The sequence below is a fragment of the Opisthocomus hoazin genome, chromosome 28, assembly GCF_030867145.1.
Source record: "Opisthocomus hoazin isolate bOpiHoa1 chromosome 28, bOpiHoa1.hap1, whole genome shotgun sequence".
Lineage (NCBI taxonomy): Eukaryota > Metazoa > Chordata > Aves > Opisthocomiformes > Opisthocomidae > Opisthocomus > Opisthocomus hoazin.
In genome coordinates, this window is record NC_134441.1 from 7125429 (window position 1) to 7142286 (window position 16858).

A 16858-nucleotide genomic window follows, 5' to 3' on the forward strand; every position below is an offset into this window, starting at 1 on the left:
CCCCTTGTCCTGTCACTGGGCACCACTGAAAAGAGCTTGGCCCCATCCTCCTGACACCCACCCTTCAGATATTTGTAGGCATTTATAAGGTCCCCTCGCAGCCTTCTCTTCTTCAGGCTGAACAAGCCCAGCTCCCTCAGCCTCTCCTCATAGGGCTCTAGGGCTCTTCATCTGTGCCCCTCGGAGCACGCTGCAGCAGGAGGAACCATTGCCCTCGCTCCCTGTCCGGGGGGAATGGATGGGTGAAATGACCAGGGATTGCTTGTGAAGCCTCCCTGCTCCTGCTCAGATGCTAAAATTTGGGGTTTAGTGGTTCAGACTTCATTTCCAGTATGGCCAATACCGGTTGGGTGTTTCTCCATCCCTTGGATGTTGTCCTTGTCCCTCATCTGCTGGCACTGCTGCTGCCGGCAGGGCACGCGATGCTCGGCCGAAGGCTCGGGGAAAGGGTTGTGATCCACGCGGGGCAGCTCTTGCGGGGCTCGGGAGGCTGAGGGACGCGTTTGTGGATGGCAGGAGCTCTCGGGGGGTTTGCAGATGGCCTTTCTGCCAGGCTTTCCCCCGGGAGTATTTGTAAATAACATGCATGGGATATTTGTGAAGACACTGGGGTGAGATGTGAAATGCAGCAATTCATGAAGTCATCAGAATGGCTTGGCAGCGGCGGAGCCCCTGTCTCCCTATCACCCTTCATGGGTGTTTACCACCCCTGGCACTTGGCTGGAGATCGTATTTCTGTATACACGGGGAGAAAAACCTGGGCAGGACTTCAGCACGGGCACAAAACCCACTGCTCTCTGAACTCCAGGGGAATTTCAGAGCTGCTGGGCTGATGACAGGGAATTCGTAGGGAGCAATTCCTTCAGGAGCTGGAGGCAGCTTCGCCTCCATCCAGATCAGTCTGAGGAAGGAGCATCCTGAGCTAACCCAGCGTGAAAATTAAACCAGGGGACGCACGGGGAGAGCTCGGATGGTGTGGGGAGAGCTTGGTGGGCACGGGGAGAGCTCAGCCAGCATGGAGAGAGCTCAGTGGGCATGGGGAGAGCTTGGTGGGCACGGGGAGAGCTCAGCCAGCACGGAGAGAGCTCAGTGGGCATGGGGAGAGCTCAGCCAGCACGGAGAGAGCTCAGTGGGCATGGGGAGAGCTTGGTGGGCACGGGGAGAGCTCAGCCAGCATGGAGAGAGCTCAGTGGGCATGGGGAGAGCTCGGTGGGCACGGGGAGAGCTCAGCCAGCACAGAGAGAGCTCAGTGGGCATGGGGAGAGCTCAGCTAGCATGGGGAGAGCTCGGATGGTGTGGGGAGAGCTCAGCCAGCACGGAGAGAGCTCAGTGGGCATGGGGAGAGCTCAGCCAGCATGGGGAGAGCTCGGCTGGCACCCCAGCAGCATCTGGAGGAGCCGTGGCCGGTGCTGGCAGTGAAGGACCACCGCACCGAGACAACCCCGGCTGTGGCGTGGGGTTTCCAGACGGCTTAGAAACCCCCACGCTGCTTCGCTGCTGGGCCGTGGCTGCGCAGGAGGAACTCAGGCGGGGTTCAACTTTGCTACTCGCAGCCCTTAGAGCCCCTCGAGCAGCTCGGGGGGGTGGTTCGAGCCCCTCAGCATCCCTCCCATCCCGCAGCAACCCATGGCTGAGGGCAGGGAGCCTGGGGCACCCGGAGCCGGGGAGCTGGCACGGAGCGTTTTGTTAAGGGCAGCTTGTGGAGCCGAGCTGCTCGCTCCTCTCTGAAATGCAGCGTATAATCTATGCATTAAAAGTCCTTGTGAGACAGTAGTTGCTGTGCCTACACGGTAACAGCCTCTTCAGATCCAGCTCTGTGGCTGGTTTTTTAAAGCGCTGCCGGAGTACAGTGTCCTTCCATTACGGGCTTCAAAATCGCACCGAGTTGATACTAGGAGCAAAAAGGGGGGAAAAAAAAATAAAAAAATCAAGCCTTTTTCCTTTTCAAAACGAGATTTAACTTCAAAGTAAATGGAAACCGTGTCGCTGATCGTCTCCTGCGTTGGCACTCGCTGCGTCTCTGAGCTAAAGGCTTCGCTCTTCCCCTGCGGCAGCGAGTCTGCAAGACGCGAACGACTGCGCGCTAATTCTCCTTGCACCTACGAGCACCGCGGACGCGCCCGGCGCGGGAGCGAGGGCTCAAAAAGTTGGGAAAACGCCATTTAGAAGCCAGCAGTGGGTACCGGCACGTGGCTTGGTTTTTTTGAGGCGTCTTGAGTGTTTTCCGAGAGCTGGTGGACGCGCGGGCGGTGACGGCCGCATCCAGGCCACGCCGGTGGCTTGGCGGCTCCGGAGGGGACGGCTGCGGCTTGGTGTTTGTGCAGGTGGGGAAGGGAGGATTTCCCAGCCCCGGGACGGCTCCTCCAGTGTTTCCCAGGCCCGGAGGTTCGTCGTGGAGGAGCAGCTCGTTGCGGAGGAGCGGCTCGGCTCGCTCCCGTAGTGCTTAGCGAGCTGCAGGTTGCTCCTGGCCCGTTTCGGGTGCCATGCAGAGAGGTAAGAGTGTGTGTGCTGTAACCAACCCCTCCATCAGTGATATAACACAAAAATAAAGCTGAGACCCCCTGGCCTGGCGGGGTCCTGCCTTCCCATTGCCAGCTTATTAATAATTGGGACATATTTCTGCAGAAGCTGCAGCCGCAAGGTGCTGACGTGAGGCGTGCGCCGTCGGCGAGGAGCGTCTGTGCTTTTATACCGAGGAGACCTCCCAGCCCGGGTACCCCCTTCCCTTCCTCCGCGCAGTCCTTGCCGCCCGTCCCTATTTCCCGAGCCCTCTCACGGCGTATTTTTGGAGCTTGTGTAGAGGGAGGAGGTATTTTAGCGGCAGCCCATTGCCCGGGAGATGGTGAGTCCCTGCTTGGAGCCCGGCGCGGCCGGGACGCGTGAGCCGCCGCGGCATTTCAATATAACAGGGAGCCGTGTGCGAGGGTGACCATAAAAAGCAATGTCAGGGCAGCAGCGTCTGAGCGGCGCGCGGGCAGCTGGGCGGCCGGGTGACGCTGGGCGAGCTCCCTGATGACTTTTGCAGGTTGCTCCTGGTGCCGCTGCCCCGGCTGCGATGTTCTCGCAATAGCCCCGGAGAATATCCCGGGGTGAGCACACCGGAGCCTCGCTGGCCGTGCGCGGGCCGCCCCGGGTTATCCTCGGGCAGCAGGGTTGCGAGGACACATCCCCGCTTCGCCGGCTCGGCGAGGGATGCTCGAGCACAAATGCTGGGGCACGAGATGTTTCCCCTCGCTCCTCGCTGCTGGCACTTGCCCTTCGCAAAGCTCGGGGACAAGCGCTTCGCCTCTGCACCCCCCCGGGCTGGCACTTTAGGACCCTCCGGGCGAGCACGGCGTCGTCGGAGAATGAGGTTTTAGTAGGTGATGGAGCTGGGCTGCGAGCGCCCGTGGTCTCGTTTGAACCCGAATGCCTTGCAGGAACCCCGTGTCTGATTGACCCCTAAAGCAAACTGCAGCCCTAAAGTGAGATCGGTGGATTTCTTTTTGCTAGTGTGCCCCCCAGCCTGGATTATAGTGGTTTTTGTTGTTGGTTTTGGTTTTTTTTTTTCCCCAATTTAGAGAGATCAGAAAGCCGTGTGCTTGCCTCTCTGAAGTGAAAATCATCACCAGGCTGTTTAGACACATTTTTTCACAACCGGTTCCTGGCCTTGCCCCCGCCAAATGACCCTCTGGTTGGTGGAGATTAAATTAATATATCTGGAGGTAGCGTGACCCGTTTCCTCCGAACCCGCAGCCCAGCGCGGTCCCCACCAGTATAATTGGATTTACTGAAATTTGGAAGACAAGAGCCATGCTCCAGTTTCTGGCTTTCCCTTTTCTGTCACGTTCAAAAATACACTCTCTTGTCTTCGCCGTCAGATGTTCATGTTTCCTCAATTTGTAACACATTTTAATAATATGAATCTTCCCATAGCCTGGCTAATTGTTGGCTGCTGTTAATCCGTCTGTGTGGGGTACAGAGCCGCTCTTCAGCTGGGCAAGCCTTGCTGTACGGCAGGCTGGGGTTTGCAACTCCAGAAACTGCCAAAAAAAGCTGAAGTTGCTGCAGTTAATATTCATTTTGCACTTCGTGTTTATTTTTCCTGGGCTTTTGATTCGGCTCCTCTCCCTACTCATTCCCTTTCCAAACACGGTGTTGGGGAAATACCACATTAGCTAACGATATATGGGGGAAAAGTTGTTGATTTGTGCTTCTCAGTGTGCTCAGCGGATTTGTTTTCCGCGGCAGCTTCCGTCCCCCATCCCGGCCGAGGCAGCTCCCCCTGTTCTCAGCTTCGGCAGCTGGGAGAGAGGGGGGAAAACAGTTAAAAATAAAGAACTAATGGTAAAAGCAGAAGGGCTGGCAGTAGAACTCAGCAGCAGGTCGGGACCTTCAAAGTACTTTTACCAGGCTTTGCGAAGTTGGCTCCATTTTTATGATTATTATTATTTCAAAACACACCCTGCGACACGTGAATTGACCTTCGCAAAAAAGCCCAGGCATGTGCTGCTCGCTCTCCTCCCAAGCACCGCGCCCTGGCAGGGCTTTGCAGATCGTTCTCTAGAACTTAATCCTCGCTTCCAGCCCCCTGGAAGATTGCAGTGAACGCTTCTGGGTTTGGAAGGGGCTTTGTTTTAACCCCTGGGTGTTTTTGGTCTGAATTTTGAATTATCTGGGGACTTTCGGCTGGGAGATGGCCTCGGATGCTGCATCCGACCGAGACATCCCCCCGAAAACCCCTTCCCATCCTCTCGCCAGGTTCAGCAGCGTGTTCCCCAGCCTGAACATGGCGGTGAAGAGACGGGAGCAGACACTGCAGGACTACAAGCGCCTGCAGTCCAAGGTGGAGAAATACGAGGAGAAGGAGAGGACCGGCCCCGTCCTCGCCAAGCTGCACCAGGTACCGAGATGCTCCGGACCCGCATCCCAGGCAGGGTCAGCGGCAAAGCCCCAGGGCTCGGGAAGAACTTTTCTCTCGGCGTTTGCCACCCACGCCAAGCTCCCACGAAGCACAGCGCTTTGGAAGGATGTTCTTCTATCGATGTCCGATCCCCACGCAGGGCGCTTGATAGCAGAAACGCAAATTGCAGCGCTCAGCGAAGGGAAGGAGCCGGTTTTCCAACAGAAAATGGGATGGAAACCGCGGGAGCTGGGGATGCTCGGAGGGGCGGTTTCTCCCCGACCTCCGCGTCTGAGCAAGCAGCTGGGTGGGAGAAGGGGAAGATCAGAGCGTTTCGAGGCTTGGTGTTTGCCACCTGTTACAGAAATTCGTCTTGGAAGACTGCAGTAATTGGTTAACAGGAAGCTTTGCCAGATTCTTTTCTCTCTTCTAAATTTTAGCGAAATCATGATTATTTTCTTTTCTTAACTAAATCTACACCAGCAGTTCTCCCCAAATCTGTCGCTCCTGCAGAACGCTGCTTGATCCTTGAAGGAACAGTCGACTTTCTCGGCCTCAAAGAACGTGTATTTTTCTGATGACTTTCCCCACAAAAATTAAGTTTTGTGTTAAAGAATAGCCCTATCAGCCTTCACAAAAGAGACCTCCGATTTAATAGTAAGCAGCTTACTTCGCTTAGCCTCGGTGACTAAAGCTGCGGCTGGAAAAATGTGAATGCTTTTGTCCTGGTGATTAAGCAGGTTTTAGTTATTTAATTTTTTTTTTTCCCTTAATGAACTTCTGTGGGATCTTAATTCCCCCCTCCTAAAAGATCTTAACTAGTCACTGCGTGAGCTTAAACGCCCGCGGGAGCCTTAAGCAAGCCTGAACCCGGGGCACCCGAGAGGTCCACAGATTTGATGGAAAATGGCATCATCTCAGCCAGGTACTGAGCTGCAAATCTGCGTCTTCTCTCCAGAGCCGCTTGCTCCAGGTCCTCTGCCGTTTGGTGCCCCAGGTGAACTCCACCCCGGGAGTCTGCACGCTCCTCGTTGCACGGCAGACGGTGAATTTGCTCATTTGCGTCTCAGACCTGCTTAAGCCCGACGTGATTGAAGGCTTTGTCCGTGCCATGGCTCCGGCGTGCCGTCCCGGGGAGCGGGACCGGCGCCGCGGCTCGGCTCGGCTCGCCGGCTCGCTCCCGCATCCCCCTCCCGTCGGAATGGCACCGGGATTAAGTGGCAGACTTGAACCGGTCTAATATTTCACAGCCCACCCCCTCCTGCCCTTTTCCACACCATCTCAGAGACATTTCCCTTTCTCCCCACGCTTCTGTTTAAAGAAGCCAGTTGGACGCGCCGAGCTGAAGGTCACGGGCGAAAATGACGGTGGGGACAGGATCCTCTGGCGATGCTCTTGGGAATCGCAGGGCGAGGGGACGCGGACGTGGCCGGGGAAGTTCTCCAGCCTGGCTGAGCTTTGGGGCTGGTTTTTCTCCCCATTCTTCTGAAGGGGAGGAGATCGACTGGCGCGTGATCTCTGCAGCAGCCGCTCTGCCTGTCCTGTGGCTTTCCAAGTTCAGAGCTTGGATCCCACCACGCTCCATTAGCTGGTCACTTGGTCCCCCCAGGCTCTGGTAGCTGGTCATTTGGTTTCCCCCAGGCTCCGTTAGTTGGTCACTGGGGTCCCCCCAGGCTCCATTAGCTGGTCATTTGGGTCCCACCAGGCTCTGTTAGATGGTCACTTGGGTCCCCCCAGGCTGTTAGATGGTCACTTGGGTCCCCCCAGGCTCCATTAGCTGGTCATTTGGTTCCCACCAGGCTCCATTAGCTGGTCATTTGGGTCCCACCAGGCTCCGTTAGCTGGTCATTTGGGTCCCACCAGGCTCTGTTAGATGGTCACTTGGGTCCCACCAATCCACTGGCCTGTGGTGGCCTCTGTGCAGCTCTGCCCAAGCAAAGGATGTTGTCCCAGATGTCTGACTCCCTGTCCTCTCTCCTTTCCCAGGCCCGTGAAGAGCTGAGGCCGGTGAAGGAGGACTTCGAAGCCAAAAACAAGCAGCTCCTGGAGGAAATGCCCAAGTTTTATAGCAGCCGCATTGATTACTTCAAACCCAGCTTTGAGTCGCTGGTCCGGGCGCAGGTGAGATGCTGTCCCCTGTCTCCCAGGCCCCGCGGGGTGTCCCTTTGGTGGCATCCCCGCTGCAGAGCTGAGTGTGGTACGCAGGTAACACTCGGCAATCCTCTGCCCAAGCGCCGTTACCTCCGGCGATTTGATTCCCGAGCGGTGAGAGGGCACGGGGAGCGCTGGTGGGAGAGGTGGGACACTGGGCAAGTGACTGTTGGACCTCGTCCTGGCAGAGGAGCAGGCTGGCATCTGCCGGTGCCTGCGGTGATGCCGTGCTGGCTGCCTGGTAGAAAGGACAGCTGGAGGTGGGTTTTCGCTGGTTTTTAAGGATCTGCCTCCTACCAGGGCCACTCCAGGTACGTGCGTGATGTCCTGTCCCACGAGACTGCCTGCGTAACGCAGCTCCAGCCCCGGTTATCCATGAGCTCCTGGCATTTGACGGCTTTATTCATCTGGGTACCTCGTCTCTTCGCGTTTGTAGTCCTGAGCTCGGGGTTGGATCTTGTTCGAGCTTATGAGATGCTCAGGGCTCAGCTTAAGGCTGGCTTCTGGCTCTTGGTAACCAGAGCCGGTGTGTGCTGGCAGAGATAGAGGCGGCTGCTGTGTAATCTCCCCACCAAGGATTTGCAGGAAGGGGTGGCCTAAATAAACCACAGCCTGCTTGAATTTCCATCCTCCAGCTTCCTTCTGCGAGCTGCTGCCGCTCCTCCTCCATCTTCCTTCTCCTCTCGCCCTCTTTTTAAGGCTGGAGAGGGTCTGATCGAGCTTTGACCTTCTGGCATCTCGGGCGCCCGCGGTGGTCCAGCGCCGGGGCTGGGCGAATCTCCCGGCGCGGGCGTTATCCTGCGGCGTTTTTCGGGAGGGAGCTGCCGCGGTGCCCCAGGGGCGGCTGCGAGGAGGCGCGGAGAGCAGCGCGCCTTGCGTCTCACCTCCGGCTCGGGGAGCCTCTCCGCCGAGCTGCCAGCGAGTCGTCTGCGGGCTGATTCACCGAGCAGATGGTGCCGCCGCACCCCGCCGCCCGGGTGGGTGCTGGGGATGCTGTGCTCGCCGTTCCCTCCGCCGTCGGGCGCGGGGCTCCCTGTTCCCAGCCCGAAATAACCGGACTCCCTGGAGCCACTGCGAAGTCTCGCTGGCCCTTGTTTGTGAGCCGCGGGCAGGTTGCTCGGGGGGGGGCTTTGCCCCTCTGGCCTTGGCCACGATGCCCCCCGCCCCGCCGGTGCGGGCTCCCGGCTGCTGGCTCCTGCCTGGGCTCGCCGGGAGCCGGTGCGAGCAGGGAGCGGCAGGGTGCTGGTGCCGGGGCTGGGTGCAGGACTCCCTGTTAAAACCCGCCTCTTCCTTGGGAATCCTCGATTCCGTTTCTTGGCCGTCCGCCCTGCCTCTCTTCAGGTGTGGATTTTTATTAGGAAAAGCGAGCGGAATCTCGTTTTTAGCACCCGAGAGGCAGCGCCGTCGCGAAGCTGATGCCTCTCCCGCAGGCCAGACTGAAGCTGGACCCAGACGGAGCGCGTCGCATCCCGCCCTCCCCGCTGACCTGGGCGCGTGCCGTATCCCTCATCCCGGCGCTGGCTGCATCCTTCCACCCCCGGGGAGCGATGCACCGGCACGACGGCATCGCCGCTGCCGGGAGGAGAGCCCGGCACTGGCTAAGACTCGGGGCTCAGGCCGTGTCCTCCCAGTTCAGGAGCTCTTCCCAGGGGCTGTGCAGCCTTTCCCCCATCGCAGGTGGCTGAAATAAAAGGGAAGCGGCTTGCCCAAGGTAACTTAATGAGTCAGGAACAGCACCCGGGAGCCCTGACTCACTGCAACGGGGGGGGACCTGGGCAGGGGAGGGCAGCTGGGGGCCACGGTGATGCCGGGAGCGTCCCCATCCCCGTCCCAGCATCGCCGGTGCAAAGAGGCACGTGAACGGTGACGGGCTGTGCTGCCGCCCCCGGCCAGCCCCGTTCATCCCGCTGCCCGGGTTCTCTCTCCCTCCATGCCTCGCTGAGCTCATTTAGCGTCTCGGGGGTTTCACGTTGCTCAGTGGAATTTCTATTTTCAGCCTCTTCTGCGGGTACCGCTGGGAGCGATGGTCGCCCGGTGGGGCTCGAGCGCGCATCCCTCGAGGAAAGGGATGGGCTGGGATGCGGAGGCTGGGGTCGGCTCTGCCCTTGGCCGTGGGGTTGGGGCCGTGGACTCTGGGGTTGCTTGTCCCCAGGTCAAACCTGCCATTTAAAGATAGCCCCAGGTGCAAAACTGTGTATTTCCCCCTTTTTTTTGGCCCTGGAGAAACCAGGGGGGGGTTTAAAGTGAGACAAGCGCGTGACAAGTGGCACCGGCCAGCACAGTGATGAGCTGTGAGCAGCCCGGCTGCCTCGCCGGGAGCAAGCCGTGCCGTGGCAGAGGGAAGGACCCCACTCGAAACCAGCTCCAGAGCAGCAGCTTGATGGCTTCGACCCAGCGAGACCCTCCAAGCCCTCGCCGGGCGGCTGGGTTCCCATGGCACAGCTTGGCCGCGGGCCCCGGGGCCGGGTGTCTGCTGACGGCGTGCCATGCCCCGGGCTCGCCGGGGCTGTAACATTCAACACCAAATACTTCTGTCCACCCACGGGCCTGGGCCAAGCCAGCGGAGGCAAATATTTCCCTGGCTGGGGACTTTGAAGTGGCCAGATGAAGATGAAAGGGGGGAGATTTTGGAGCTCCGTCGCCGGTGCGAGCGCGTGAATAACGCTTCCTTCCCGCCTTGCGCTTTATTTTCCGCCTAGGAAATGTGATGCTCTTCTGTTTTTTAATGAAAAGGGGGAAAAAGATGGGGCTTGGGAGGGGGGACTGTCGGTGGGGCAGCGCGGAGGACTGGGGTGAGCCTCTGCAGCCCGGCCCTGGCAGCGACCCCGGGCTTTTGTTTTGTGTAGGGCTGACATAAACACAAACTGCTGCTGCCCGGCTGTGGCGTTGTAAACGCGATCTATAGAAAATCAGGAGCACACGGTGTCCCGAAACAGAATTAGTTCGAGACAGGTGGACTCGGGGCCGCTGGCGCGGCCTCAAAGGCGAGCTGGAGATGGGATTTGGTGGGATGGGGCCGGAGCATATGGTATCCATAGCTGGAAAAGTACTGAGTGGCAGGCGCGGGGCTGCAGGTACCGCGGTGGTGACCGTGGGGCGAGCTGGGGTCCCCCGCTGCTGGGGGTCCCAGTGCCCATCGGGCTGGGGCACAGCCCCTCCGCAGGGAGCCCCCCCATAGAGGCAGTGATGGTTTTCACCCGTATTTCAATGGCGGGGAAGCATCAGGGGGCATCAGTGCCTGTGGGATCTGGTTGATAAAGCACAGGAGACTCGGGTGGCTGCCTACTGGTTCGGCACTGGGTCCTACTGGGGGAGAAGAGCGTCCCCGAGGAGACGCGCTGGGCCCCGGGGACCCCGCGTCTCCCGCAGGAAGGGCTCGATGGTGGTGGCACGTGGGCGGTGGGGGGGGGAAGACCACCAAAAATGTGATGTGAGACGGAGGAGCTGTGTAGTGGCTGTGGCATCCCCAGGGGGGGCAATCCTGGGCAGGGGGGGTGGTCCAGCAGCTCACCCGGCTGCACGCAGCTGCCTCCGGCCCCGCCGTCCCGGCGAGAAGCGTTTCAAGGCGCCGGCGCCTTTTCTGCGCCGGATTTGGCAGCGCCGCTCGGCCATATGTGAGTGAACTGAGCCCATCTGATGCCGGGCCGGGGACGAGGGGCACGGGGGGGGGGGGCTGCTCCAGAGCTCCAGCGCCCGGGTTCGCAGCCCCCCGACCCGGCTCCGCGCTCACCCGGGGCATCGCCGAGGGGTTGTGGGGGTGGTGGGTGTTTTCGGCATGCTCAGCTCGGGGCGGCTTCTCCCCCTTGCGCGGGAGGGTGCTTTGGGGTGAGCTGGTGGTGGTTTGGGGGAGGGGGCTGCAGTGGGGGGCTCTTGCCCACGTGCCTGCCCGCTCAGCCCTGCCGCCGCGCAGCGGGGTTCGTTAGTCACTGGGTAAATGAGCAGTGATGCTGAATCACCCGGTGCCTGCTGCGTGGGGAGACCCGGCCCCAGAGCAGCCCCCGCCGCCCCCCCCATGGGGACGGACCCAGGGGAGGGGGGGACGCGGGACGCTGGCAAAGGCGCGTGGGTCCCCAGCATCTCCCCGCGGCCCTGCCCAAAAATAAGCATCATTTTTGAGCAAGATTAGGGGAGCCAGTCTCCATGGAGACTGTGCGTGTCTCCGCACCGGCGCTGCCGGGGATGCTGAGGCCGGCACCGAGCCTCGCCTGTGCCGCTCTGCGAAATGGGGGCAACGCTGGCATCGCCCGGCCCCGGGGAGCTGCGCTTCCCCATCGCTCCCCGCAGAGCTGGGGGTCTGCCCGGGCCAGGCCCCCCCCCCATCGCCCTCCTCCTGTGGGCACAGCAGCCCTCGGAGCCGGGGTCCTGGCTCCGCCGCCGTGCCCGCACGCCGGCTCTCGGCACCGCGGCTTCTCCGTCGGCGAGGGTCCGCGCCCGAGCAGGCAGCCCGGTGCCATCTGCCTACGCTGACCCACCGGCTCCCGCTCCGGGAAGCGCTGCTCGCTGCCGGAGTTAATTGGCGGTGCTAATTAGCACATTATTAAAACACCCTTCCCCCCCCCCCCCCCCCGTTTCATACAGGGTACGGCGTTGCCAGGCGCGATGCTGGCCACGCTCGCCGTGCCCCGAGACCTGCAGCGGAGCCGAGCAGGCAGAGGGCTCGTCCCGGTGCCGGTGACACCGGTGCCAGGCGGGGGACGGCCCGGCTGTGGCACGGGGCCGGCGGCCGCACCGCGGTGCTGGGGGGCCGGCGGCAGCCCCCCGCATGCAGCTCCCCAGATGGGAAGCGAGCAGAGAAGGGCAGCGTGTTATTAAAATGTGTTGAGTTGTAATAATCCAAGGGGGTGGTATTAACACATGGGAGGAAGCTATTTTAGAAACAGAAATGCTAAGGCGAGGGGCTGGCTCGGGCAGCGCCGCACCTCTTGGCTCCCACAGCGGGGTGGGGAGGAGACCCCCCCCCCCCCAGACCTTGCTCTACTCACCCCCACCTTTCTGCCCCCCACCCAGGTTGTCTACTACACGGAGATGCACAAGATCTTCGGGGACCTGACGGCGCAGATCGACCGGCCCGGCTTGAGCGACGAGCAGCGGGAGCGGGAGAACGATGCCAAGCTGAGCGAGCTGCGGGCTTTGTCCATCGTGGCCGACGACTGAGCGCCGTGGCGGGGTGCCAGGGGTGGGGAAGGGGCTGGGGATCCCCCTCCCAGCTCCCGCAGCCGGGCTGCTCCCCACCTCCTCCCTCCCGGGGACGGACTCGGGGGGCTTTAGCCGCTGGCTGCTCGCTTTGCCCCCACGGCTCTGCCCTCCTGCCAGGACAAGGTATTGCCTGTGGCCGGGGTGGGGGGGCACAGCAGGGCCCCCACCCGAGCCAGCCATTTTCCAAAGGCAGCGCCTGGATCGTCTCTGCAGCCAGGCTTTGCCTCAGAGAGGGGCTTGCAGTGGGGCAGGGATGCAAGTGGTCCGACTCGGCTGAAAATGGGGAGCGGGCTGGGTGCTGCCAGCCCTCCCCAGGCGCCAGCTCGGTGCTGCACCATCGCGCAGCGGCACGCTGGCCCGGCCCCCCCCGCACCCACCCCGGGTCCGGATCGGGCCCAGGCTCCTTGCCCCTATGGCAGGAGGACAGAGTCATTCCTGTGGCTGCTGCTGGGCCGTTCATTTTGTGCCTTAGGAGCCCCACGGCCCTAAAAAAAAAAAGAGGTAAAAGCCTTCAAATTCCATGTTTTGAGGCATCAGGAGAGGGTGAGCAGGGGGCTACGCTTCCCCTGCCGAGCATCGAGCGATGCTGCACTCCGAATCCGCCAGGTTCGAGTGAGAACGGTGCAAAGGGCCTCTGCCCCACAGCTGGGGGTGCGGGGGGTGCACATCTGCACGGCCAGGGGTGCGGGGGTGCCCCCCGAGGGAGCCCAGACCCCAGGGGAGAGGGGCTGAGAAAGCGGGGGGGGGGGAATGCAAAAAGGGGAATGTAAAGCCAGGGAAAACGGGGAGGTGGGGTGGGGGCTCCCCAGGGGGAGTGGCCCGTGGCTCTGTGCCGTGGCGGGGGGGCCGGGGTCCGCACCGCCCCTCCAATAAAGTTTCGGCCGTGCGGGGTCCGTGTGCGGTGCGCGCTGCTACCGCCCCCTGCTGCCGTGCGAGGCGAACTGCCGCCAGCACGGATGCACGCGGGACACCCCCCCCCCCCCCCCCGCCATGGGCTAGCATAGCCCTAGACCCCACACACACTCTACCTCTCCATGGGCTGGCACGGCCCCCAGACCCTCCCCCCCCACGCTGGCATGGCCCCCAACCCCCCTCCATAGGCTGGCACGGCCCTAGGCTCCCCAGACCCCCCCCCCGCTCCATGGGCTGGCCGGTCCCTTGACCCCTGCACACTTCCCTCCATGGGCTGGCAGGGCCTCAAGACACCCCCCCCCCCCCCCCCCCCCCACCCCCACCATGGGCTGGCATGGCCCTGACCCCCCCTCCATCCCTCCAAAGGACTGGCAGGGCCCCCAGACCCCCCCCACGGACTCGCAGGTCCCCTGACCCCCCAGGGGCTGGCATGGCCCCCAACCCCCCCACATCCCCCCCCCCCCCATGGGCTGGCAGGGCCCCCAGACCCCCCCCAGAACATCGGGGGTGTCACACTAAGGACGGTATTTGGGGTCTGGAGGGGTGGGAAGGCGAGCAGAGGGGTTGAGCAGCCCCTGAGGAGACGCGGGAAGGAACAGGCTTCAGCAGAGCACAAGAAATGCAATTTTACAGTTGAAGACGGAGAAGTGCAGGGCGAGCCGGCGCCTGTCAGCGGGGGCAGAGGCTGCGGGCGCCCGTGCTGCTGCTCTCCGCGTCCCAGGCCGAGCTGCGGCTGGGCCAGAAAGCGGGGACGGGGCTGGAGCCGACGGCTGCGGGGAAGAAACCGGCTCAGGACACAGCCATGTCCTGAGGCCGCAGCACAGCGAGCACCAGACGCCTGTTTGGGGCCCTCCAGCCTGTCCCCAAGGTGTGGATCCAGCTCCAAGCACCGTCACAGCCCATGCCCTGTCCCCAACCCACAAACACAAGATTTCCTTCTGAAGAGGTTGCCATTAAACGCAGAAAAACCAGAGCAAAGCAGCCAGGTCCAGCCCAGCTCCACAGGGAAAGCACCAGGACAGAAAAGGGACGCGGCCACCGACCCCGCTGCCGGGCAGGGGCTTCGCTCCCTCGCCGTGGGGATCGGCTGGGTGCTGGCTCCTCGTCTGCCCCGTCCTTGGGCTGGAAGAGAGGAGAGGGAGGTGACCATCAGCTCCCAAAGATGGGACCCCACGTCCCAGCATGTCTCCCAGCCCAACCTCCAGCCATGGATTTTGCTCCCCAGGTAGAGCCGGCGGCTCCACTTTCTCCAGCGGCTTCTCCAGGCTGAGGACCATCACCTTGGGGAGAGCCAGGGCAGGAGAGGGAGGTTTCCTGGAACAAGAACGACTCGTCACCCACCGCACGATCGCCAGCACCACAGGCTCCACCGAACCCCCCCGGCCTCCCTACGCCCCCCGCAGAGCTCGCTCCGCTTCCCTCCGGAGCGGGCAGCCACGGAAACGGAGATCGAAGCACGCGAGGGGCTGGGAGAGCATCCAGGGATGGGGTGGTGCGTGGGTCCGGCTCCTTGGGCTGCCGAAACACCGAGCTCCCCGAAACACCGACGCTGCAGAGCGGGGCGCAGGCGGTGCTGAGCTCCCAGGACGAGTGGGACAGCACCGGGGCCACCACGTTCTCCCCTGGCTATGTACCTACCTCTGCTCAGCACCCTCCTCCGCCTCAGCAGCCCCTTCTGGCTCCGGGTTCCTGGTCTCCAGCAGCTCCTCCGGCAAGGCCAGCAGTGCCTGGTAGTGATTTTAGCCAAAACCCCGCTGCAGCATCTCCTGGAAGAGCTCAGCCCCCACCACGGCCACGTTGGGGAAGGAGATGGGCACAGGGGACCTGCCCGCCCGTGCTGTGCCGAGCCAACCTCGGAGGAGAGCTTCTCCCACCACCTCCTGCACTTCAGGAGGGTGAAGATGGAGATGGTGGAGCCGGCAGCCCGCCCGGGCTCCGGCGGTAGCTCGGTGGTGCCCGCAGCAGCCCCTCGCTGCTCGGAGCCTCCATGTCCTGCTAAGAACTGCTCTGTTGAGGTGGGAGCGGGCAGAGAAGGCGCTGGGAGCTGTCACCCGAGGTGGGACCTCACCTTGTCCGAAACACAGCCCTGCCCAAGCACCTACAGAAATGAAACCGCCTTTAGGGACGCCGGAGCTGGGCTCGGCCCCGCGGCAAAGCCTCACCGCCGCGGGCTTCTCCGGCGACGGAGGCGGCGAGGGTCCCTTGGAGGGAGGCTTCCCACTCCCGGGGAGCCCTGCCCAGATGTCCAGCAGGAAAATCACCACCACCTCCCACCGGTACCTGAATTTGGCAGACGCTGCAGCACGGGAAGCCCAGCAGAAAGCAAGAAACCGGCCCCCCGTAAAACCTTCCCGCTGCCAGCGGGGAGGCTGCGAAGCCGGGAGTGAATCCCAGAATCCCAGCATGGGGGGGTTGGCAGGGCCCTCTGTGGGTCCCCCAGCCCAACCCCCTGCCCAAGCAGGGTCACCCAGAGCAGGGGGCACAGCACCGTGGCCAGGCGGGGCTGGAATATCTCCAGAGAAGGAGACTCCACAGCCTCCCTGGGCAGCCTGGGCCAGGGCTCCGTCACCCTCAGAGGGAAGAAGTTCTTCCTCGGGTTCAGCTGGAGCTTCCTCTGCTTCAGTTTGTGCCCAAGGGGACGGGACCAGGTCATGGAAAGGCTGGTGGCTGTCCCCAACAAGGCCATTTGCAGGGACACGGAGCGAGGCCCCGGCCCGAGAGCATCCCCTGCCCACCCTGCGCCCGCTGGGACCGAGCCAAGCCTCCTCCTCCTCCTCCTCCAGCACAGAGAACTTCATCTCCCCTCCGCTGTTCCTTCCCAACCGCATCACATGCTGGGCCAGGTTGGAGCAAAATAAACCCGGTTGCCACAGTTACCCGGAGCTGGGGGGGTTGGGGGGGGGGATGCTATATATAAACCACCACGCCAGGAGCCCAGCCCGTGCGCCCAGGTGACGGCCACGCTCTTCCACGGGTGACACGTGGTGGGGCTGAGCCCACGGGGGTGGTCTGCCGTGCCCCGGGTGGGCAGCAGCCACGTGCCCGGAGGTGTCCGTGTTCCTCGCTGGGTTGAACCCACCCGGCTTCGTGCCACGCACACCAGGACCGCGGGGTCCGAGCAGGATGGGGACCGTTCCCCGACGGCGAGCGCGGCTTCGTTCTCCTCCTCCCTGGCAGGGACAGGCGCTGAGCCCGGCCGCATCGCAGCATCCCGGCCGTCCCCCTTCCCCCCCAAAGCCCCCTTGAGGACAAGACCCCCAGGGGACACCAGGTTTTGCAGATGCCGTCCCACAAGGAGTCCAGCAGTGAATGCAGATGACAGCAGAACACCAAACCTGAGGGGATTTCCCCCAAAACTGGGTGAATTAACCCTTGCCAGGACAGCCAGGTCCAGCACACGCCTGGGGCCGCACCTCCATTTGCTTCTTCAGGTGCTCGGGAGCCTTCCCTTGCTCTGGGGCCACCAGGGCTGTCACCTGGGTGAGAGCTGACCCTCCCTTCCTCCTCACCTTGGCCCTGAAAGCAGAATCGGGGTCACCTGGAGTGGTCTCGGCATCCTCCTCGGGGCCAGCAGCCAGGATGCGGCCGGGGGACGGCCGGCGAGGGGGAAGGCGTCCGGCCAGCCCAGGCGGAGGTGGCAGAAGCCGCCGGGCAGCCGGGTGCTGCCGTGGCATCTCCCCAGCGTTGCAGGAGGGGCTGGAGAACCTCACCGAGGGC

General features: G+C 62.5%; 1 protein-coding gene across 2 annotated transcripts in view; it reads left to right on the forward strand.

Moving 5' to 3' along the window:
- Window positions 1-12942, forward strand: part of BIN3 (bridging integrator 3) — a 41643-nt gene extending 28701 nt beyond the window's left edge. For both annotated transcript variants that reach the window (XM_075444752.1, XM_075444751.1), the window contains exons 7-9: window positions 4741-4882; window positions 6869-7003; window positions 12041-12942. In XM_075444752.1, the coding sequence (XP_075300867.1) occupies window positions 4741-4882; window positions 6869-7003; window positions 12041-12187 (424 nt within the window). In that variant the 3' untranslated portion in view covers window positions 12188-12942. The remainder of the gene's footprint in view (window positions 1-4740; window positions 4883-6868; window positions 7004-12040) is intronic.
- Window positions 12943-16858: the final 3916 nt, after the last annotated feature.